This window comes from Mustelus asterias, chromosome 5, assembly GCF_964213995.1.
Source record: "Mustelus asterias chromosome 5, sMusAst1.hap1.1, whole genome shotgun sequence".
NCBI lineage: Eukaryota > Metazoa > Chordata > Chondrichthyes > Carcharhiniformes > Triakidae > Mustelus > Mustelus asterias.
This window is the reverse complement of record NC_135805.1, coordinates 72,686,002-72,710,105: the sequence shown is the minus strand read 5'-3', so window position 1 is coordinate 72,710,105 and position 24,104 is coordinate 72,686,002. Positions and strand designations below refer to the sequence as shown.

General features: G+C 42.6%; 1 protein-coding gene across 50 annotated transcripts in view; it reads left to right on the top strand.

Annotated features, from left to right (window-relative positions):
- Positions 1-24,104, top strand: part of trdn (triadin) — a 452,817-nt gene that overhangs the window by 311,322 nt on the left and 117,391 nt on the right. For 43 of the 50 annotated variants that reach the window (XM_078212798.1, XM_078212806.1, XM_078212805.1 and 40 more), the window contains 5 exons: positions 7,238-7,282; positions 11,999-12,049; positions 17,635-17,679; positions 17,754-17,813; positions 18,916-18,936. In XM_078212798.1, coding sequence (XP_078068924.1) covers positions 7,238-7,282; positions 11,999-12,049; positions 17,635-17,679; positions 17,754-17,813; positions 18,916-18,936 — 222 coding nt within the window. The remainder of the gene's footprint in view (positions 1-7,237; positions 7,283-11,998; positions 12,050-17,634; positions 17,680-17,753; positions 17,814-18,915; positions 18,937-24,104) is intronic. The other 7 variants (XM_078212800.1, XM_078212780.1, XM_078212776.1 and 4 more) reach the window with 3 other exon arrangements.

Genomic DNA, 24,104 nt, shown 5'->3' with positions numbered 1-24,104 from the left:
GGAGGGAGATCCATACGATGATGTGAGAAAACCAGGTGATTGGTTCAAATTGTTTGGTGCTTCAGCTGCTGAACAGAGTGATTTTGAAGGATCTCAGCATGAAATGCTGAAGTCACTTTGTTAAGTTATACTTGTATTGCATTAGATTAAATGTACACGGTTTGTGAAGTTATAAAATAAATATTAATGATATGAATTCTCTGGTGTTATTGAATTTTCCATTATAACCCTCTGTATTGAATTTCACTTGAGCTCAAATAAAGCTTCCATGTCAATCCCTTCAAAGACATTGACCAGGTAAAAGTTATCCCATGATTTCTCAAAAATGTGACTTTTACACAAGTACTGTATAAACAGTAAGTTGTTGTTGGAGTATTCTACAACTGGTTATTACCACACATGATATGGCTATTTATATAGGAACAACAGTGGTGACAAGTGTAATAGTGCATTATTAAGATGGAATATTTGATATCTTGTTCCTTAGAAAGCGATCTACTTTGTCACTGAATTAATTTATTCATATTGGCATCAGTTGGAAAAATCAGAGTATATTAAATGGGGTCTGACTAGATTATGTACAAAAGCATAAAGTTCTGCTTATTATATGCTGTCTTGCTATATATGCATTAATTCAAAACCTAGCCAGATTTAGTAGCTAATTCAATACTCTAGCCCAGTCAAAAGACAAAATGCATGAGGAGTTAGTTCAAGGGGGCAAGGAAAATTTGAGCCTGAAACCATTTGCTATCCTGGAACAGTTAGAAATTTAACCAGAAGAGACAAAGGGATGATATAATTGTTCCTCAATTTATGGCAGAACTGAGGAGATTGTTGGAAACATTTAGATTTGGTGGGTTTATTGGTGATCCAATATGTAAATTTTGAGAGGAAAATCATGGCCCTGTATCTGAATTTCTTCTGTGCTTCTGGTGTGCTGAAGATTACATCCATGATTTGGCAAAATATATCAACAGATCTGGATTTTGGGGATGAAGCACAAGTCATAACAGTGCTTTTTGTGCAAGAAAAACAACACACTGTCATAATTAGTACATGTCACTCAAACATATGGAGATATATCTATAAAACTTTGTAATACATGTGTTTTCAATCACCTCTAATTGCTTCTGCTTTGTTCGTTGGTTGAACTAAATAGAAGAAAATTGTCAACTAACTGTAACATTGACAATATTTTTACAAACTTCTTAAAGGCAAACCAGACAGTAAGTATTCCCAATCGTGCTCTGCCTTCAAGTGACTGCAGGGAGTGCTGTGTGATGTGATAATTTGCTGCAAAATGATCACTCTGCTTTTATGTTTTAATCTTTAGTTTGCTAGATGATGTAATGCAATGCTGATCTATTTCTAAAGACACTGGGCAAGATTTTCTGCCCAGTGGAGGGGAAGGGGGATCCGCTGCCACTCTGCCTGAGATCGGTGGCGGGAGTGGGGGGGGGGGGGGGGTGGGAGGAGGGGCCCCCAATTGGTCTGGGTGGTGGGGGTGTGGGGGGATAAGGGGGTCAGTAATGTTGTGAGGGTGTGGCAATGTCTGTGGGGGCCATTGTCCGGCTCGGGAGGGATGTGGCAGGAGAGCAGCATTCTTTCATTTTTTCTTGCGCATACATAGTTGGAGGCGCCAATCGGAGCTGCAGGGTTTTGCGCGTGTTTAGCCCCACCTACAGGCTTGTGCAGTGCCATTTGCCCTTGTTGATATTCCTGCAGGCAGAGTGCGTATGGGGGCATCTCAGAACGGGTCTAAAAGTTCGGATCTGAAACACTCCCAGTTTCAAGTCCGCCCAGCACTTAGAATCAAAATGGTAAAATAGGACCCTAAATGTCCTATATGGCTTGCCATATTCATGTGACCTCTGCCTTGAGGGAATGTCTAGGGGCTGATATATTACATTCAGTTCAATAAAGACACCACAATAGAAAGACTTTGAGCTTGTAACATTGTGTCAGGAGCGGAGCTGAGATTGAATTTTGAAAAGCTGGAAGAAAAGCCTGCTGAAAGAAGAGCAATAAAATGTTCCAACCTCCAAAAAGCTTCTGTAAAGAACACAGACAAGGAAAAGCTAGCACAAACTGAAGGCTGCACGTAAAATACTGGGTGAAGTAAAAATGGCTGTAAACATTCCACTCCAAGCTCTTGTTAAAATGAAAGGAGAGATGTGGCAGAACTGGACATTTTTCCACTTGCAATGGCAAAACTATGACTTGATTAACAAGTCAACCAATTCAATTAGCAACACTGCTGGGGAGAGACTGCTACAAATTGTACCCTAAATCTATCCAAAGAACAGAAAAAACAGACTGCAGAAATTTTGAAAGCCTTGAAGGCACGCTTTGAATGCCAAGTGAACATAACTTATGAATGGTATGTGTTCAACATTAGGGTTCAAGGTGAAAAAGCCCATTGATCTGTATGTGACTACAATAACACTGCTCACAGAATCATTAAAGATCTCATTAAAGATAGAATTGTAATATGCAAAGAAGATTGACAGTCAGAGGAAGCCTACTGAGAGAGGAGAAACTTGCTCTCAAAGTGGTAGACATGTGTAGAAATGTGGAGATTGTAAAACGTCAGCTCGAGCATGTGTATGGCAGAATAGATCAGGAAATACATTATGCTGAAAAGCATTCCAGACTGGAAGAGCATAACAATTATTTCAAGGGACAGGATACAAATACTGCGGACCACATCAAGTCATCAACTCAGCAGAATCTGACAGACAATCACTTCATCAAATCAAACAAACTACTCAAAACGAAGCAATTCTCCAAGTGCTGCGAGAAGTAGTGATGAAAGGATGGCCTGAGAGCATCAAGGACGCACCTATGGTTACGTGAACATATGGGGAGAACCAAGATGAATTAACAGCCCAAGATTGCATCTTGTGCGAAGAAAATAGAGTCATCATCCCTAAAGAGATGAGAAGTGAGATGCTGAAGTGCATCCATGAAAGCCATCAAGGAACTGAATTCAGTCTGAGAAAGGCAAGAAAAGTGCTCTACTGGCCAAACATTAGCATTGAATTTAGAGACCACATCAGCCAGTATGCTTCTAGTAATGAGATCCAAGCCAAACAAGCTGGATAGCTGCTGATGATACATGACATCCCAGACAGACCATGGATGAAGCTGGGAGTAGATCTCTTCACTATATAGCAGGAATTCATTATCTTGTTACTATAGACTACTGTAATGACTACTGGGAGTTAGACCAGCTGACTTCAATGATGACAGGAGAGGTAGTAGAATGCCTGAAAGCATACTTCTGTTGGTATGGCATTCCAGACATTGTGATGAGTGGCAATAGCCTTCAGTTTAACCTGGTGTTGTTAAAACTCTTACTGTGTTTACCCCAGTCCAACGCCAGCATCTCCACATCGTGACCTCAATCATATACAGTGAATGTGAATGATCAAATATACCAGTGCAACCACAGGTCTATCTAAACACCTAGAGAAGTTGCTCTTTCAGTGCAGGTGGCCAATCAGAATGATGGGATCTCACCAGCTGAACAAAACAACAATCACTCCCAGTCGAGCACCAGTACCCAACAACAGTTACCACAGTGCCAACAAGTGCCATGGGACTTATTTAAATAAGTAAGTAAGTGATAGCCAGAAACCATTCTATGATGTTGTTAATTAGAAAATTGATTCAAAGACTGAAGATAGAGAGATGGAACCAGGCTCAAAGGGTTGAGTGGATATTCCTACTCCTAATTCTTGTATCCTTGTGTGGATCAAGTGCAAATTTTAAAACTAAGATTGATTGATTTTTGTTATTTAATGTCATTGAGGCAGATGAGACAAATGCGCGTATGTGGTGTTAGGTCTTAGATTAGCCATGATCTCATTGAATGGCAGAAAAGGCACAAGGGGCTAAATGGGCTTCTGTTTATATTCCTTTAGGGTAACAGCAAATGGTATTTATACAAATAGGCTTAGTTTTTTTGATTGAAAAATTGCCTTTATTGCCTTTGTGTCAAAAATATATAGTTTATGCATTTTTATCAGTTCAGGCAATGGCTTATCTTTCATAGGATCATAGAAACCCTACAGTGCAGAAGGAGGCCATTCGGCCCATCGAGTCCGCACCGACCACAATCCCACCCAGGCCCTACCCCCACATATTTCCCCACTAATCCCTCTAACCTACGCATCGCAGGATTCTAAGGGGCAATTTTTAACCTGGCCAATCAACCTAACCCGCACATCTTTGGACTTAGTTGAATTGTATCTGTGCAGAACTGTAGCATACTCTCAATATTCCTCTTTTCATTTGCAGTCTTTGTCTATTGTGCTGTATGACTAGACAGAGGCTCAAAATGGTAAAATTCCCCCCTAAGTGCCGAATCTGGGCGTCAAATAGATCCGCGGCTGGAATCCTCTTTCCAGCGCGCCCATACGCGTTTTGCCGGCTCCGGCCTGATCCGTGCCATGGCCGGGGCTTAGCGCTGGTGGACCGATCGGAGCTCTGAACTGCACATGCGCAGTTCGAAAAAAATCTGACAGAGTGCGCCCAGGCGTGAAAAAAAAAGTAGAGAGAGCAGAGACCGGTTCTCTGACGGTCATCCTCTGGCCGGGAGGGGGGGGGGGCGGTGGGAGGGGGTGGGGGTGGGAGGGGGGGGGGGGGGTGGGAGGGGGGGGGGTGGGAGGGGAGGGGGTGTGACCGATCATCCCCTGGGGGAGGGGGGGGGGAGGAGGAGAGGGGGTGTGACGTCTCATCCTTTGGTCGGGGGGGAGGGGGTCAGCTGCCAGTCTGCGGCCAATGCCTCCTGCTGGAGTGGACGTGCGGCCATGCCATCCCACAAAACCTTCAGGATGAAGCGATTCCTCGCTAAGAAGATGAAGCAGAACCGGCCGATTCCACAGTGGCCGATTCCAGTGTAAAGGGATACACCATCACTGGTTCACTAACAGCCACAGCCATCTCTCCCGCTCTCTTGCCCCTGCAGGGAAGAGTAATCTGTGGCTGGTAGTGTACCAGTGATGGTGCCAGGAGGGATCGGCCGCAGACTGGCAGCCGACCCCCACCCGACCAGAGGATGAGACGTCGCCCCCCCCCCCCCCCCCCCACCCACCCCAGAGGATGAGACGTCACCACCCCCCCCCCCCCCCCCCACCCACCCCACCCCCAGGGGATGAGACGTCACACCCCCCCCCCCCCCCCACCCCCCCCCCCCCCCCCCCCCCCCCCCCCCCCCCGCCCCCAGGGGATGAAACGTCACACCCCCTCTCCTCCTCCCCCTCCACCCCGACCAGAGGATGACCTGGGTCAGAGAGCCGTTGCAGTCCCTGACCCCGCTTTTTGGAGGCTGCAGCGGCGACTTCAGACTTTTATTTTACAGGTCGGTTACAGCGCGGACGCGGATTGGACCAGAAGACGGTAAAGTGGGATTTGGCAGTAGAGTTGGGCGCGCAGTTAAATCATCGGGCCGCCCAATTCGGGCCTGAGCCGGACCCGCGCCCGAATCGGGTGTCGGTAAAGGCGCGATCTGCTCGGATTCGGGTGCAGATCGCGTTAAAGGCCCGACGCCCAACTTTACCGCGATTTCACACCCGGAAATGGGCGTGAAGTTTTGGTAAAATCAGGCCCATAATCTTAACATTAATGACAGATAATATTGGTTAGCCTTATGTTAAATGAAAGTATATTATCAATACAGAAGAAAGCTGTTATTTATCAAGACTTAACAACATCGTAGAATCGTTTCTAGCCATCATTTATTCAAATATTGTGTTCTGTTGACCGAACAGTGACCTATCTAAAAGTGATTGATGAACACATTAATCCCATCGGATGAAAATAATAGAACAGTCTCTCAAATCACCAAGCTGCTAAAGTCTAATCTGTTTATCAGATATAAGTATGGTTCCAGGGAAGAACTTCACTGATGTGCATCTGTCTTTCAGTGGAAAGCCATGAATGCAAATTATTTAAATAGATTGGATCTTTTATTTGGCATTGTAGGCAACATCTAAACTCATTTTCAAGACTGTGGCCTGGTTTTCTCTATTGAGCTTCCACATGAGCCACGAATTTCATAAAATTCAAGTTCCGCTATCACATGCCATTTAATCAGCTTTTTGAAAAGCATTATCTCCCACCCCAGAGCACGAATAGTCTGATACTAAAAATGATACGGCTGTAAGAGTAAATGAGCTCCCACAGTAAAATGTGTCTTTATGATCACCTTGATCCATTTGCCATCTGTCTCGCCCAGTCCTTTTTTCTCAGAATCATCTGCTTTCTGATGTCATTAAATGGGATTTTCTGCCACATTAAGGAACTATTTGTGTAAGTGGCCACAGGCACTAGCAGAAAAGGAAAGAAAAGCTGGTGATTACTAGTAAATGAGGACTTAGCTTTGAACGAGCAGGAACAGACAGTCACAATCCTTTTTTGATTGACATTGTAGTTGAGCTTAGGCTACAGCTTTTCAGCAGTTTTTCTATGATTGAATATTCACAGATATTTATACTTCATTTAACTTGTACTCCATTTAACTTTAGAGATTATTGGCTTGTCTGTTTAAAAAATATAGCTGTCTTCCCAGCTTTCGTTCTTTCAAATTCATGCTTTTCCCTAAACCATTTAAACATACTAAGGGAAAGCACCAAGCTTAATATTTAATCAGTGTATCTGCATTAATATGCACCATGAGGTCTGATTGCAGTATATTTAAATAAATAGAAAAGAAGAGAAAGAGTGGATACTGTAGTGGGCTACCAGGTTGTTCCGTGGGTCCGTGCTTAAACCTAACTTTGAAGTACTGGCTACAAGTATCCTCTCTCTGCTGAATGTCAAAGATCTATGCAAAATGAATTTTGATACACTCGAGAACAAGATGAGTATTTGTCTGACCCGTAAAGAGTTGCCCATTTTAGTAGCAAGTTGAAATTTCACTAAAACACCTAACATTCCAGATTTATGTGTAATACTTGGTATTTATTAAACTTGTTCTGTGTGCATTTATTACTTATATCAATATGAAATGTTGACTGCATGTCTTCGGCAGTTGTAGATAACTCATATGATGCTATATTAGTTTAAACGGAATCATCGAGTAGAACTATTCATAAGTTTTTTTAATGGGTTTATGTGATATAAGGTCTGTAGGCAGATGTTGAACAACATATTCTTAAGAAATTATCATGTGCATGTACACTGAAATAATTCCAAGTTATCAAACAGTAACCTTTTCATTGTTCTCAAACAGAGCGAAAAGTTGTAAAAGAGAAAAAGTCACATGTTACACGACCAGGTATGATGATTGGTCAAAGTGAAGAACTTGACCATGTATGGCATTTGAAATTGATATTGTGCTCATCAAGTTGAAGAATGTCAACACTAGGGAATGGAACATTTTTACTTTTTGTCAATCAGCATCAGTAGTGAGCACATCTTAAAAACTCTCAGCCTGAGCTTTGCATTGTAGATGCACACATCAGGAATTCCAGCAGAACACCTCCCCAGTGTCAGTATATAGCTGTGTTTAATGTTCCTTTGCATGATCTTTCCAGTCAGCATCAATGACTACTGAATTAGAGACAGTTTTGTGCTATAAATCTTCGCCCATTAAGAATGGATTAAAGCTGCTTAAATTCATTACACGAATGACCACTGTTGCTAAGAGGGAGAAAGGCAATTTTATCCTATCTGTTTGCCTTGGACTTTGCCCAGTATTCCAAATGTCAAAGGATAGTATGCTACTCTGCTATGCAATCTGATATTTTCTTTATGAGCCAGATCTGCTCATCCAAAAATTGATAAAACTTATTATTGATTTTATCAGCTTATTACCTTCAATAAAATATAATCTGGGTATCATTGGTTCTTCTATTCCTGCAATATTTCCAAGTATAACTCAAAACAGATATTTTTGTTTTCTTGTTTCAATGTATTATCAAAGGATTAATAAGAACCATAATGTCTGCCTTTGTATAAAGTCATCATGATAAATACCAGATTGTATTCAGAGACATCCTTGTCTCGCAGACCTGCTGGCAGAATATCTTTGTGTAGTAGTTAATTTAAAACTCATTAGTGTGTACTGAATGGTAATTTTATTAGTGATATTCTCTAAACATAAAATAAATAGATATGTTGCTTTCACAGTTTTTCTTATCCAAATGATAAATGTGTGCTGCAATCGAGCTGAGGGATTAAAGAAACCAGAAGAGTATAGTCCTGCATGGTACACCACTACTAAATCAGAAAGGATAAATTCAGGGAAAAAGAATGGGATTATCAGATGATCAATCTAATTAATCCCTCAAGATTTAAAGAAACAAATGACCCTCAATAAGGCGAGCTCTTTTGTGGAGCCAGACAGATCCCCTGTTTTGATCAAAGAAAAATTGTTGAAAACCAGAATAAATTGTAGAAGAAATAATAGAATCATGGGTCGCTGTGGAGAAATATTTTTCTTCTCCTTCCACTTAGTCTCCCCCCTCACCAATATTTCAGCTTTGATCAGTTGCACATTTTAAAGTGTTAGAATTTTTCATTCTCTTTCAGTCCACTTAAAAATAAAGGAAGTTTCTGTTTGTTTATTGTAAGAGCTGCTGTTACAGTCATCATAAGAACACAGGAAGACAATTAGGCGATTCAGCCCCTTGAGTCCTACCACTTTTTCATTAGATCATGCTGATCTGTACCTCAACCCCAATTAATTGCTATTGCTCTGTATCTCTTGCCACCCTAAAAAGTATTTGGGTTACAACAGCACAGAAACACTTAGCTCAAGTAGTCCATGCCTGTGTTTATACTCCACCCAAACTTCCTCCCATCTTTTCTCATCTAAATTTACCATCAGAACCATTTATTCTCGTCTCCATCATATGCTCATCCAGTTTCCCCTTAAATACATCTATACTAGAGTATTGCTGAAAAAAGAGACATGGTGAAGTTTTGGGTCTTGCGTTCATCAAAAAACTTGCAACAATACCAGCACAAGGAGAAAACAATTTATCCTGCATAAGCAAGTTTTCCACATACAAAGTGAATGATTTCTTCACATTTGAAAAGACCATACAGGATAGCAATCTTGTGTCCATGTGCTCATTTGACGTTACTACCCCTTTCCCCAAAATTACATTTAAGGAAACCATAGATATTTGCACTGCAGCCCTATATGATGGCAATCTAAAGCTCCCACCATTATGTGAATCAGTAATCATTATGAACTCAACAACCTGCACAGTTGAGTTCAGTTTTATTGACACCATGTATGTCCAAATAGAGGGTATTACCATGGGATTCCCTCTAGGCCCAGCTCTTGCAAGCAGTTGGGTTCCATGAGAAACGTGTCTTTGGAATGACACCTAACCTCCTGCCCCTTGCATATTTCAGATATGTGAATGATACGTTTGCTTTATTTGAATCCATGGCTGTATGTAATAATTCCCTTACATGTATAATGGGCTCCATTCTGTGCTCAAATGCACATTTCAAATGAAGGAGTTAAATGAACTCAATGAACTCCTCTTCCTTAATTTACCAGTTGAGAGATCTGCCAAGGGTTCACTACCATGGTCTACTGCAAGCCTGCATTCATTGGTCAATATGCATGTTTGAATTCTTACAGTCCCACACACTATAGGATTAGTCTCATCGGCAACCTTGTAAACTGGGCCTGAGCCATTTGCTCACCATGCGAGCTTGCTGCCAAAATAAGGCACATCAAAGGCATCCTGGGAGATGATAGCTATCCTGATCAGATCATTTCATGCTGTATATCACAAAAACTCATGAACAGACCAAAGGCCATTATTTTGGCCCTGAAAATTGCCTTGTCTATCTCCGATTACCCTAAAGGGGCAAAGTATCTCAAAACTTTGAGCAATAGGTGAAGCTAGCTGATTCACGCTGCCAGTATGCATAGCAATATGAGTGTATTCTCCACCAATGGCACTGCCATCAAGTCAAAAAGATGTTCTGCTTATCATGCTTATCATTATCCCAGTAATGGGATACGTGAATTTCAGTGTCAGTATGATGCTAGCTGTGTAGACCGTATGCCTCAAAAACTCTCAGATCGAATAGCATTTCCCAGCTGATGTTAAGAACGGGCAAGGTACAAACTGTACTTAATCAGCTCAGGCTTGCAAACTCAAAACACAATGTCCAACATGAGATGTCATTTCATGGTTGAACAAAAATTGCTAAATAATCCTCAGTGTGCTAAAAATTACACTGAGAACCAATTTAAGTTTATCAGTCGGGCTTGCAGTGCAGTGCAGTGCATTTGCATGTGCTGGAAGCTACATACGTTAAAACATAGGGCCCTGTTGTTTGCTGACAGAAAGAACGTGTGCATACATTGTTCCCATTTCAGAAGTAACAACATTCGCTGATTTATTTCCCAGGGCAATGCCTTGACCAATCAGGGTCAAGCTACCTGGTTTGAATTTCAAATAATGCTTGGCAGTTAACTCTCAGTCACTATCAACTAGTGTATTATCCATGGCAATGTCTGTACCAATCAGAGTCCGCTTGACAACTATTCAGTATTCTCTCCTCATACAGTATAAATTGTTTACCCCTTCTATTGGGAATCTTGTTAAGTGTCCTGATGAAAGCAAGATGAAAAACTTTGACTGCTCTTTCTTCAGCAATCCCTGCTCCTGAGCAGGTAAGCCTAAGTTTCACCCAATTATGGGCTTCCTTGCCCAAGTTCAGTGTCATGTTATGACTACAACAGATTCTATTTGCTGGGTAAGCCAAATCCCAGAGGGAAACTTGTCTTACTGATCATAACTTTTTTTTACATTCTGAAAAGCAAGAAAAAAGGAACGTCTGATCCCAGGAGCAAAGAATTCCAGTAGTACTTTAGGGATTTTCAAAATTAAACAATTTATTAACACAAAGAAAAGAAACCTTAAGCACACAAGAGCAAAGTTACACAGTTAAAATAGTCTTACAAAACATCCCCCCCAAAAAACCCATTCAGTCAGAACACACAAGAAAACACCTTTAATAACATTCCTTTACAAATTTTTAACATACAAAATCCAGAAATATTATCCAAGACAAAATCTACTGTCATGTTAGTGAAGAAATACCACACGACTTCTTATTCTGTTCCACTTTTTTTAAAAGAGGAAATGTTATCTAATGAGGCACCTTTCAAGATTTGGATTACAAAGAAAAAATAAATTGTAATGGTCCAGTGCAACCTTACTTTGGTAGCGAGTCTGGTAGAATTGCAGCAAATATTTATGTTAAATTTATTTTTCTTGTTCCAGGAACTTAGCTTGTAACAACCTCCCAACAGTCTAGAAATGGCCAAATAAATATTTTATCTGGCTTTATAGTCAAACCCACAATTAATTAAATATTGGTGCTGAGTTCTTACATTTGTACTGAATTTCAATTAAGAATAGTTATTCCTGGAGGTTGCACGAATAATTCATTCCATAATTGGTCACCTAGTTACAGGAAGGATGTAAATAAGGTTGAAAGAGTGCAGAGAAGGTTCACAAGGATGTTGCCGGGACTTGAGAAGCTGAGTTACAGAGAGAGATTGAATAGGTTGGGACTTTATTCCCTGGAGCGTAGAAGATTGAGGGGAGATTTGATAGAGGTGTATAAGATTTTGATGGGTATAGATAGAGTGAATGCAAGCAGGCTTTTTCCACTGAGGCTAGGGGAGAAAAAAACCAGAGGGCATGGGTTAAGGGTGAAAGGAGAAAAGTTTAAAGGGAATATTAGGGGGGGCTTCTTCACGCAGAGAGTGGTGGGAGTGTGGAATGAGCTGCCGGATAAAGTGGTAAATGCTTTTAACATTTAAGAAAAACTTGGACGGGTTCATGGATGAGAGGGGGTGTGGAGGGATATGGTCCAAGTGCAGGTCAGTGGGACTAGGCAAAAAATGGTTCGGCACAGACAAGAAGGGCCAAAAGGCCTGTTTCTGATCTGTAATTTTCTATGGTTCTATGGTTCTAATTGCTAATGTATATTATTACATTGTCTATAGAACCAGGAAAACTGAAAAAAACAAAATCAACTCCAGCAGCAACTACAAAAGGTAAGAAAGAACACATTGGAACAAAATCTAACATAATTTCAACATTGTTATTTAACATTTTGTGAGTAATTAAAACATCTTTTCATAATTCATGTAATAATTGAGGATCATACATTTTTAAAACAGAGGTTAGGGGGTTAGGGTCCTGCCATTTATAGTTAAGTCCTCACCTAAAGTTGTGGATACATTCCTGAAAAATCACAACTTTAAGTGAAACTTTGGCTCCTATCACAATCAAGGTGAATAATCACATTAGGTTCTGTAGGAACCTTATTCATCAGAAAGAAACATAGAAAATAGGAGCAGGAGTAGGCCATTCGGCCCCCAAACCTGCTCTGCTATTCATTATGATCATGGCAGATCATCCAACTTAGTAATCTGTTCCTGTTTTTCCACACCGCCCTCCCCCCCAATAACCTTTGATCTCTTTAGCCCCAAGAACTATATCTAACTCCCTTCTTGAAAGCATACAATGTTTTGGCCTCAATTGCTTTTTGTGGTAGTGAATTCCGTAGGGTTACCATTCTCTCTTGGGTGAAGAAAATTCTCCTCATCTCAGTCCCAAATGTTCCACCCTGCATCCTCAGACTGTGACCCCTGGTTCCGGACTCCCCTGCCATTGGGAACGTCCTACCCTGTCTAGTCCTGTTAGAATTTTCTAGATTTCTATGAGATATCCCTCATTCTTCTAAACGCCAGCGAATACACTCCAAACTGACTCAACCTCTGCTCTGTCCCACCATCCCAGGAGTTAGTCTGGTAAATCCCTGCTGCACTCTCTCCATAGCAAAAACATCCCTTCTCAGATAAGGAGACCAACGCTGCACACGATATTCCAAATCTGGTCTCACCAAGGCCATGTATAATTGCAGCAAGGCATCCTTACTCCTGTACTTGAATCCTCTCGCTATGGAGGCCAACTAGCCCCCCCTCCCCCCACCCCCCACCGCCTGCCACACTCACATGCCTATCTTCAACTGGTGTACGAGGACAGCCAGGTCTCATTGAACAATCCCCCTTCTCATTTTATGGTTTTTCAGATAATCTACTCCCTGTTTTTTTGCTACCAAATTGGATAACCTCACATTTATTCACATTATTCTGCCATGTATTTGCCTACTCACTCAATCTGTCCAAATCACACTGAAACATCTCTGTGGCTTCTCACAGCTCACTTTCCCACCACATATAAAAATATTATACCCACAAAGTTGGAATTATTTACATTGCTAAATTCCTACTGGTTGAACATTCAGGAAGTGGAACCCCTTTCTGTTGATGAATCTCAGCGGATTCTGTAGGGAGGCCTTGAGGGCGACGTGGGTGCAGTCGATGGCCCCCTGTACGTTAGGCGTCCCCGCAATGGCTGTGAACCCTGCAGCCCGGGCTTCCTGATGGGCCTCGTCCAGATTAAATTTGATGTACTGCCCAGTCCGGGCATACGGGGCTTATGTGACCTGCTTGACACAGGTATGCACAGCTGACTAGGAGATGCCACAGACATCTCCGCGAGGGTCTGGAAGGAGTCAGTCGCATAAAAGTTCAGAGCGGTCGTCACTTTGACAGCCACCGAGAGTGGGTTCCCCCCCTGCCTCTAGGTGGCAAGTGCTACAACGTGTTGCACTGTCGCCTTTCGGAGGCAGAGACATCGGTGGCACACAGTGTCCGACATCTGTTCAAATGACACTTGCGCACGGAACTGCCGGGGTCTCTGCTCCCTCCTTCTCCTGCGCCTCTCCTCTGGGTGAATGGTGACCACCTCCTGCCTCTGATGGTCGTCTCCCTCTACTCCTGCAAGTGGTAAGGCCTGAGCCTCCTGTGCCCACAATTCTTCCTCCAGCTCCTCCTCCTCAGCTCCAGCAGCAACCAAAAGAACAACAAGATCGATCGGTTGCATTGCAAAAGCCATCTCGTCACTCTGAAGGAGGGGGTGGGGTGGAGATGAAGAGGAACACATGTAGAGGTTAAGGAACACTGCTTGCCCCTAGCACATCAACAGTCACTGTGCATACCTCCCAATTCCCCCGCCACATGCTCCCCACAATCACAATCTCCCCCAATTCCCCCAGCCACATGTGCCCCACTATCACAGCCCCCCCCACTCCCCCAGTCACGTACTCCCCGCAATCACAGTCCCCCCAATTCCCGCAGCCACATGCTGCCCACAATCACAGACCCCCCCAATTCCTCCAGTCACATGCTCCCCACAAGTTGAGAGGCTGCAGCAGTGCAATTTGCAAGGGCTTTGTGCACATCCTTCAGCTGGAAGTGAGCGAAGTGCCATAAGGCCCAGCAGCACGGCAAGACCCGAGGTCAGTGCTGAGACCCGTGTTCTTGCTGCAAGTCAGACATCGGAGACCCTGCTGAGCAACATCCCTCCAACCCCCCCCCACACACACTCGCAGAGCTGCCACCGACCCAAGAAAGAAAAAGGCTGCAACGAAAGGACACCTGTAAGCAGCAGAGAGCCATCGGACGCTATGCACTTACCTCCTCACTGACCCTCACTGCTGGACCGCCCGAATCGGACTTTTATGGAGCATGTCTGTTTCGCGCCGATTCCGGATTGGCGAACGTGGTGGTAAAGGGGGAAGTGCCGGCAAAGTTGGGCGTCCAGCCCATTAATTCAATTTAAATGCATTTAAATGGCTGTCATGCCCGTTTCGGGCGCGCTCCCGATTGTGTCCATTTTCGGGCCTTGGTAAAGGGGAAACCAGCGCGGAGGTGGACATGGATCGTGCCACTTGCCTCATGCCCGACTTTACCAAGTTTTTGCCCCTGAAAATGAGCACAACTTGATGGCAAAATCGGGCCCAATGACTCCAGGGATCCAACTCAGGCCACTTCAAAATTTCCTCACATACACAGCTTCATCCACTGAAACTGACCTGTGTTGACTTGCATAAATTATGGTTTGTCTTCTGACTGCTTTGGCTGACCTCTACCCTCTCAGGCAAATTTGGAAACACAAGGCTCAGTCTCACTCTGAAATGACGATTCATTAGGAACTCTACAGGGGACTCCCATTGCTACACCTGCCATGGGAATCGTAGTGGGCAGGGGCAGATCAATGCAAAGGTCTGTTGACCTTGGGTGAGATTTTCTGATCATAGGGTGAGTGAGGCTGAAAACTTCTGCCTTGTGACGTCAGAGACTTCACTTCAAACACTTCCATCCACTTTGTGCATTGAAAAGGAGTAAAAACATTATGCCCATGAATGGACCAACATAATCAACATGGACTCGTACCCATGGCCACCCAGGCTACTTTCAAGGATACAGTGGGGCTGCAGCAGGCAACCTTTGTTGCAATTGGCACTATTCATGGTGCTTGACTGGGCTCTGAATGTCCGCATCAATGCCAGGCCACCAGACATTTCTCTTGGTGAGCATCTTAATCTTAGATATGTGCCTGGATGGGCATTGTGTAATTCAACTCAGAGCAACTCTCTTCCTGGTACAAGGGCAACTAAAAAATCTGTTTCTATTGGCAGGGGAGCCAGAAATCAGGGAAACAAAGATTTAAGATCATTGACAAAAGGACCAGAGGGGAGATGATTAGATAATTTTTATGCAGTGAAAATCCACTGCCTGAAAGGCTGGCGGTTACAGATTCAGTAATAATTTTCACAATGGAGCTGGATCTATAGTTAAAACATAAAAATATGCAGGACTATAGGGAAAGAGCAAATCTGTGAAGCTAATTGGCACAGACATGATGGCTTCAATGTCCTTCTGAGCTATATGATTTTATATTGCTACTTTTAGTCTAACATAGATTTATGGTTAGGATGTTCCCACAGTAAAAACAGAGTTACAGTATATTCCTTCTCACCATTAATTTCTCCAAATAGATGCAGCGTCATAACAACCCCAACAATTCTTTTTCTAAAAGCATGTCGCACTATGCTTTGTATGTATGAATGCTAATTTTATGGATCCTCGGTGAAATCAGGCTTCTCAACACATGCCTGGTTTTCGATGCATCATATTTCATACAGGGTGAGAAAGCAGACAAAGGGAAGCTGCATTGTGACCACCATAAGCACCATTCTAATATGGTAATTATATTAATTAGGCTCACATTCAGAATTGCACATTCTTTGGACAAGTTCCATTTCTCATTTTTAACTAACCCATAAAAATTGCCACATGGCTAATGCACAGACCTGGTCTGCTGAAGTTGGATAATGAGAGGTAAGGTTCTGCAGGAATAATTCATAACCTTTCAGCATGTTTATCTAACAGCGCAAGGTATTTGTGCAGCCCACAGAATTATGCTTCAATTTCCCTAAAGTAAAAATAAGCTATAGAAAAGATTGTTTTGCATGCTAGTGAAGATGTTGCAGGTCACAAGCTTGATGTTGTTCTTGCGAACAGTACTCCAAGATAAAATAAAGTATGCCGATCAGTATATCTTTTTCACTCCGCTTCATGCTACAAAGCATCTTCCTCATGCTATTGATCTAGGAATCTCCAATTACTCTGCTACTGGTATCTCCTTCTATGTATATTTTCAGCTTGGCTTTATAGTGACCATCGACTCCCAGGTGGATCACCCTGTTAATTTTTTTGCACTTCCTGCATTAGGACACCAGGGAATGCTAAACAAAAGCAACTTTCCCCATATTTCTGTTTCAACACATCTTTGGATGCATACGGTTTATCCCACTTTCTTTGATCTATTTTCTTCTCTAAAAGTGCAACTTTTGCTACAACAAAAACTCTATTTTTTTTTAATGCCAAGCAGCAGCCCTTTAAAAGCAGGTGCCTCACCAGATTTCTCACCCCTAAGCAAAATGTGTTGGTGCAAAGGCTCCTTAATCTGCCTTTTCTTGCATAGGAAACTTATTAAATCAAAAAGAAGTGGGCCTAGGTTTGTAAAATAGAACAACACATGTTTTCCTTTCTGTCTGCATAAACTTGTGTCATTCACGATGTTATGCCATCTCTGGCATGGAAATATTGTGCAGAATTAGTGTTGAACAGTTGGTCAGCTTTAAATTTGGGGCTTAAAAAACTTGAACATTTTTTAAATGTGTTTGAGTTGGATCTTACACTCCCTTGCTGGTGGGTTTGAAGGTGGGGAGCTGGTAAAATCCTTCCTACACCTCCCTGCCACCACCTGAACTGTCTGAAATTTTACATGGGTAGGATGCTAGGTTTTTGGCAGGGGGTGGGGGGGAACTCTTTAATCTATTGAGGCCTTTAGGTGGCCAATTAATGGCCACTTATGGGTCTCATTCCACCATCGACAATATTTTACCCTTCAAGCAAGAGAAGAGGAATGTCATTCAAGAGGCCCCCTCACCCCTTTGAAGACACCTCCTCCTCCCCTCTGCCTATAAGAGCAGCAATAACTGCGTGGTGGGACAAAACCATTTTATTCGGGGCCACGACAGGCCCATTGCCATGACAGTTACTGGAAAAGCCACTCCCCATATATTTTGTTATATTAAGTATTGTCGATGTATGTATAATTTGTTGAATGAACATTTTATGAGACTAATATATGATTAATATTCATTGTAAAATAAAATTATTATTAATATTAAACCTAATTCAATTTTTCACCTAATGTTTAGAGAAAGCATCCATGAAGCAAATGAAGCCAAAACCTGCAAAGAAAGGTAACACAAAAATTAGACCAATGACATATTTAAGTACACTTCTAACCTCGTAAATGTCCTTTCTTCAATATTAGAAGCACAAAACTACCAGTCTCTGACAATGAATGGATCTGGCATCCGACACTCCAATTTTGGTAATTCAGCTTTATCTGCATCGGGCCACCTTGTAAAATTCATTTGAGAATGTTGCCACCGCAAAGCTAATAGATAACATAATCAACAAAATAATGTTCGCATTAAAAACTGCCAAACTTGGCCTCTTTGAATACAGAGTATCAACATGAGCTTTGGCGATTAACTGACAAAATCTGCGCATGTTGGTTGTATTTGATGGATGACAAGAAAATGTCAATAGGAATAAGGTGGAGCAGCTGTATTTTCACACATGGGGGTTAATTTTGATAATATTAGTGCAAAACAGGTGACAACTTTATGACTGCCAAGTGGATATAAAAATTGGTGGAGATGAACAGCGTGCAGCTGAATCCATGTCACCTCTTATATATCATCACCCAAAGTCATATTTACCCCCATTTGAGTGATATCATGAAGCTGATTTGTATCATGAAACATATTTGTCCACCTACAGTAGGGAATCTTTTTAAAATAAAGTTTATTTCTTAGTCACAAGTAAGGCTTACATTAACACTGCAATTAAGTTACTGTGAAATTCCCCTAGTTGTCACAGTCCAGTGCTTGTTCAGGTCAATGCACCTAACCAGCACATCTTTCAGAATGTGGGAGGAAACCAGAGCACCCGGAGGAAACCCACGGAGACAGGGGGAAAATGTGCAAACTCCACACAGATAGTGACCCAAGCCGAGAATCGAACCCAGGTCCCTGGTGCAGTGAAGCAGCAGTGCTCACCACTGTGCTACTGTGCCGCTTGTCTTTCAAGAATGGACTAACTTTGCCGAGTGTTCTAACTACAAGGAACACACCCCCACCCCCTTCCCAGGAGGACACTAGCATACCTGACTGGATTTGCTGGGTGGTCTTCCAACAATGCAGGAAAGACATATGGCCTCCATTTGATCCCTGAGCCATAACTACATTGCAGCGGGCTCAAGGCTAATGAGTGTCAATTGGCTGATTCATGGGCCCAATCCCAACTGCATTTTGCCAAAGTTGGGAGACTGAAACAAGTCCTCTCCCATGATTAAGTCTGCCATGTTTAGTGTTGCAACAGGCTGCATTAAATCTTACCTCAGATTTTCATTTTTTTTCTCTAAACAGCAGTAAAGCCCAAAGCAACAGGTGAGTGACTTTCACAGATACTTTATTCAACAATGTTATAACTATGTTTTCTGGGGATTAGATTTTTAGTTCTTTGCAAAGGCTGGATTGGGGTTGGATTGAAAATTGGTTAACAGACAGAAAAGAGAGAGTAGCAATAAATGGATCATTCTCAAGTTGACAGTCTGTTACTAGAAGGGTGGCATAAGGATCAGTGCTGGGGCCACAGTTATTCACAATCTACATAAATGATTTGGTGGGAATGTAAGTTGTGAGGAGAATGCAAGGAGACTTCAAAGGATCTTGGGCAGGCCAAGCGAATGGGCAAGAACATGGCAGATGTTGATATCAAATGAACAAGTGTGACGATATCCAATTTGGTAGAAAAAACAGAAGACAGAGTATTTCTTAAATGGTGAGATGTTTGGAAGTGTTGATGTCCAAAGGTGGGTGTCCTTGTTCACGAGTTACTAAAAATGAGCAGGTGCAGCAAGCAATTAGGATGGCAGATGGTATGTTGACCTTCATTGCAAGGGAATTTGAACAGTAGTAATAATGTTTTGCTGCAATTATATAGAGCCTTGGTGAGACTACACCTGTTGTGTACAGTTTTGGTCTCCTTATCAAAGGAAGGATAAACTTGCCACTGAGGGAGTGCCACAGAGACTCATCAGACTAATCTCTGGGATGGCAGGATTGTCTTATGAGGAGAAATTGAGAAAACTGGACCTGCATTCTCTGGAGTTTCGAAGGGAGGAGCTATGTGGATGGGTGGAAGAGCTAAGCTTTGCATGGAGGCCATGAGGGGTTGGTGCAGAGATTAGCACAGGGGGCATGAGGGGCCATGGGGCTTGGTAGAAGGGCAGAGCATGGCATAGAGAGCATGAGGAAGACCTTTTGAAATTACCTTTTAAAATGTTCCCTCATTGAAACTATGGTTCATGAGTCTGAACTATGACTCTTTAAAAACTTGGCTCAACTCTGAGAAAATTGTGGATGAGTAGGACACACCCTTCCCCTCAACAGAGCTGGCTTAGTCATGAGTGCTGGGTACGGGTTTTGATAGGACCCAGCCCGCACCCTTTAAAGGAACTCCTGAAAATCAGATAGCTCAGGAATAGGGTCAGGAATCCAAAATTTGGGACCCAACCCCATCATTTGTAAAGGGCTCATGAACGCTGAAAATCCAGGCCATGGATAAGATGTCATTCCAAAGGGTGCCTGAGGAGTTTAGGAGTATGTGTGCATATGCCAGCTCCTGAATCCTCCCAAATGAATGTTGAACAAGCAGGATGTCCTGTAACTGATAGAACAATGAAGTGGTCTCCACACATTCAGTACACAGGTCCCATCTGTTGCTGAGTCTTGCAACCCAAATTCCTGTTGACAATCATTTTCAATCACACACTTACACTGCCTGATGCCCTTATGGGCATTACTTGCAGAGAGTAAATGGTGCCACTTACCCTGGTGCAGCGTATCAGTTTGTTCATCCTTTTTCGGCACTGTTGACCGGTTCTTTGTGGGCCCCATGGGCACTACCCTCCATTGCAGCCACCATTCAGGCCACTGTGTTTAAACAGGAGGGCCATCACTGAGAAAGAGAACCTCCAGTCTTTCCTGAACAGCCTGGAAGAAAATCTGCAGGGAGCCATCTGATGAATTCAGCATCCAGAGCTCCTGGCTTGAGGTGAGAGAATGGGCTGTCCAGGTGTTTTGGGCTGCCATGAGTTTTGTCGAGCTCCTTGCTCAAGCAGATGCAATGAGTTAAATAGTGCGAGGTTGTGTGTGGCCAGCTGTCCTACCCCCCAAGTGGAAATCACTCTCATTTCCGCTCCAGCCACCCAATGTATACACCAGGATGGCAGATCCTGTCTGTTGTACTGCACCTTGTGTATATGCATGCTAATTTTGAGATGTAATCAGGCTTTTCTGCCCATGCATCTGATTTTCAATAGATTATATTTCATGGTGGGGATAAGTGAGTCACAAGAAGGCTTCACAGTGGCTACCACTAGTATCATTGCAATATTGTAATTATATTAATTAGATTCTGCTCCAAATTGCACATTCTTTGGGCCAGCTCCATATCTGGTTCTCAATTTAACTGTATAAAATTAACAAATGATATATGTTTTCTCTTGGCCGACTGACAATTGATTTTTAAAGCTAGGTTTCTTTAGCGAGCATTCATACCATTCAATATTGATATGTCATTGTGAGTGCTATTTTTATAACCCACAGGAAGAGTGCACTTCAGTTCCCATGCAGTAAAATGCTCAATGTTTGAAAGGGTTATCTATATTGCATGCAAATTCTGTCAACATTTTGCAGCTCTCAAATTTGATTTGATTCATGAAAACCGTGTCCCAGTGGTAAAGTAAAATATGCAAATGTCAGTAAACCTTTGTTCATTCCTCCATTCATCAGAATTTCAACTCCATCCTCTGGATCTGGGAATCTCTGTTTGGTTTACTTTCATCCAAAAAGATTTGACCTAGAATCATAAAATAGCTACAGTGCAGAAGGAGGCCATTCGGCCCATCGAGTCTACACCGATCACAATCCCACCCAGGCACTATTCCGGTAACCCCACATAATTTACTCTGCTAATCCCCTGACACTCGGGTCAATTTAGCATGGCCAATCAACCTAACCTACACATCTTTGAACTGTGGGAGGAAACCGGAGCACCCGAAGGAAACCCACGCAGATATGGGGAGAATCTGCAAACTCCACACAGACAGTGATCCGAGGCCAGAATGGAACCCGGGTCCCTGGCGCTGTGAGGCAGCAATGCTAACCACTGTGCCACCATGCAATATGATGACAGGGTTATCCCATCTGGGGCTACCTTCTTTTATTGGACCTTCTTTGGAGGAGGTAGTGGAAGCAGATACGATAGTGAGTTTTAAGAGGCATCTGGACAAATGCATGAATAGGATGGGAATAGAGGGATATGGTCTCTGGAAGGGTAGGGGGTTTTAGTTAAGTCGGGTAGCATGGTCGATGCAGGCTTGGAGGGCCGAAGGGCCTGTTCCTGTGCTGTAATTTTCTTTGTTCTTTGTTCCTGTGGCAGGACTCCCAGGTATCCTCAGTAACAGGAGGTTTCTTGTGTTTCCAGACAAGTTTTCAATTCTGGAAGTTATTGGCCATTTTTGCTCCTGTTGTTCACTGTTCTTCTCCACAAATGCAATATTTGCCACAGTGCCAACTCCTGTGCTTTATTGGCAAACAAGACCATTTTAAGAATTGTCGCCGCACAAAATGTCTTGCTCTCAAACAAACTACTGCTGCCCAGGTTCCCTGCGCCCCTTTATCATGCAGAAAAGCTGATGAAATTGATGAAGAAGGAGTCTTGCAAAATTTAACATGCCTTGCCTTCCTTTCTACCTGCACAACATTCTCCATGCTGTGATCTGACTTGTACCATTTCTAATTAACAGTGGTCAGACAGTGAGTGTAGTAGCAGCATTGTTTAAATGATTTCACCTGACTCTGTTTTGTATTAAGTTATGAAGTTCCCATCTCAACTGGAAAATCAAACTGTCTTTAAAAGCAGCAGCAAATGGGTGGGATTTGGGTCAAGTTCTCAGGCGGTGACGACAGGAAAATCATCAGGTGTATTCCTTAATTGTACGTACTACATGTTCACGGTGCACCTTGTGAGATCAACATCTGGTCAATGTACAATTAAAGTATGATTAATCTTGAACATAATTCAGTAGCTCACCAAATGTTTAGAGACAGAAACAGTGAGGCAAACCTCTAAAGAAAATTAACACAATATTCAGTCCAAGTAGATTTTTAGCTGTGCTTTTAGCTCTCCATCCTTCCAAAGCTAAAAGTGACAATTTACCAGTGATTCTCTGGGGATGGATGGGTCATCACCTCTTGCAATCTGCACAACAGTTTATTCCTTTTGACCATGGAAAGAAAACCGAGATTTGTCCAGTTACACTACCAAATTGCAGTCCTGTTTCCCCAGCTAGCATGAGTGAATCCCATCTTGTCGCCAATCTGTTGCAGGGAAAAAGTAGCTGTTCAGCTGCTTACGGACTTTGTTCTGTTCAAGTGACCAGATGAAGAATTTCAGAGTTTTAAAATCTGCCTTTATTAAGAGCTATAGCTAGGGCTCCAGTATACTAGCTGGTGGCGCAGTCCAGAGCACTGAATACAGCATCACACAGACAGATATATTTTAGATTCGATTATAAGTAATTAGTATATAGCAATCAGAGATGTACATTTCCACAGAAGTTATCTATATCCACTCGACTAATGATTGGGATTACATAATGTATAACATAAGGGTATAGTAGTCCAATTACAATTTGTGCACATCAATCCAAGTATAATATCACCAAGCACGTATTTCATTTAGAACATAGAACATAGAACAGTACAGCACAGAACAGGCCCTTCAGCCCATGATGTTGTGCCGAGCTTTATTTGAAACCAAGATCAAGCTATCCCACTCCCTATCATCCTGGTGTGCTCCATGTGCCTATCCAATAACCGCTTAAATGTTCCTAAAGTGTCTGACTCCACTATCATTGCAGGCAGTCCATTCCACACCCCAACCACTCTCTGCGTAAAGAACCTACCTCTGATATCCTTCCTATATCTCCCACCATGAACCCTATAGTTATGCCCCCTTGTAATAGCTCCATCCACCCGAGGAAATAGTCTTTGAACGTTCACTCTATCTATCCCCTTCATCATTTTATAAACCTCAGCCTCCTCTGCTCCAGAGAGAACAGCCCCAGCTCCCTCAACCTTTCCTGATAAGACCTACCCTCCAAACCAGGCAGCATCCTGGTAAATCTCCTCTGCACTCTTTCCAGCGCTTCCACATCCTTCTTATACTGAGGTGTCCAGAACTGCTCACAATATTCCAAATGTGGTCTCACCAAGGTCCTGTACAGTTGCAGCATAACCCCACAGCTCTTAAACTCCAACCCCCTGTTAATAAAAGCTAACACACTATAGGCCTTCTTCACAGCTCTATCCACTTGAGTGGCAACCTTTAGAGATCTGTGGATATGGATTTGATTTGATTTATCGATTAACTTCCAGACATCATTATGATAGCTATATACCTAATCAGTGGTATATCAACCCCTCGTGACCTCCCCTGTCCATTGTCTATTGTTAGAACAGATAATAACAAGCTGCGGCTGTACATA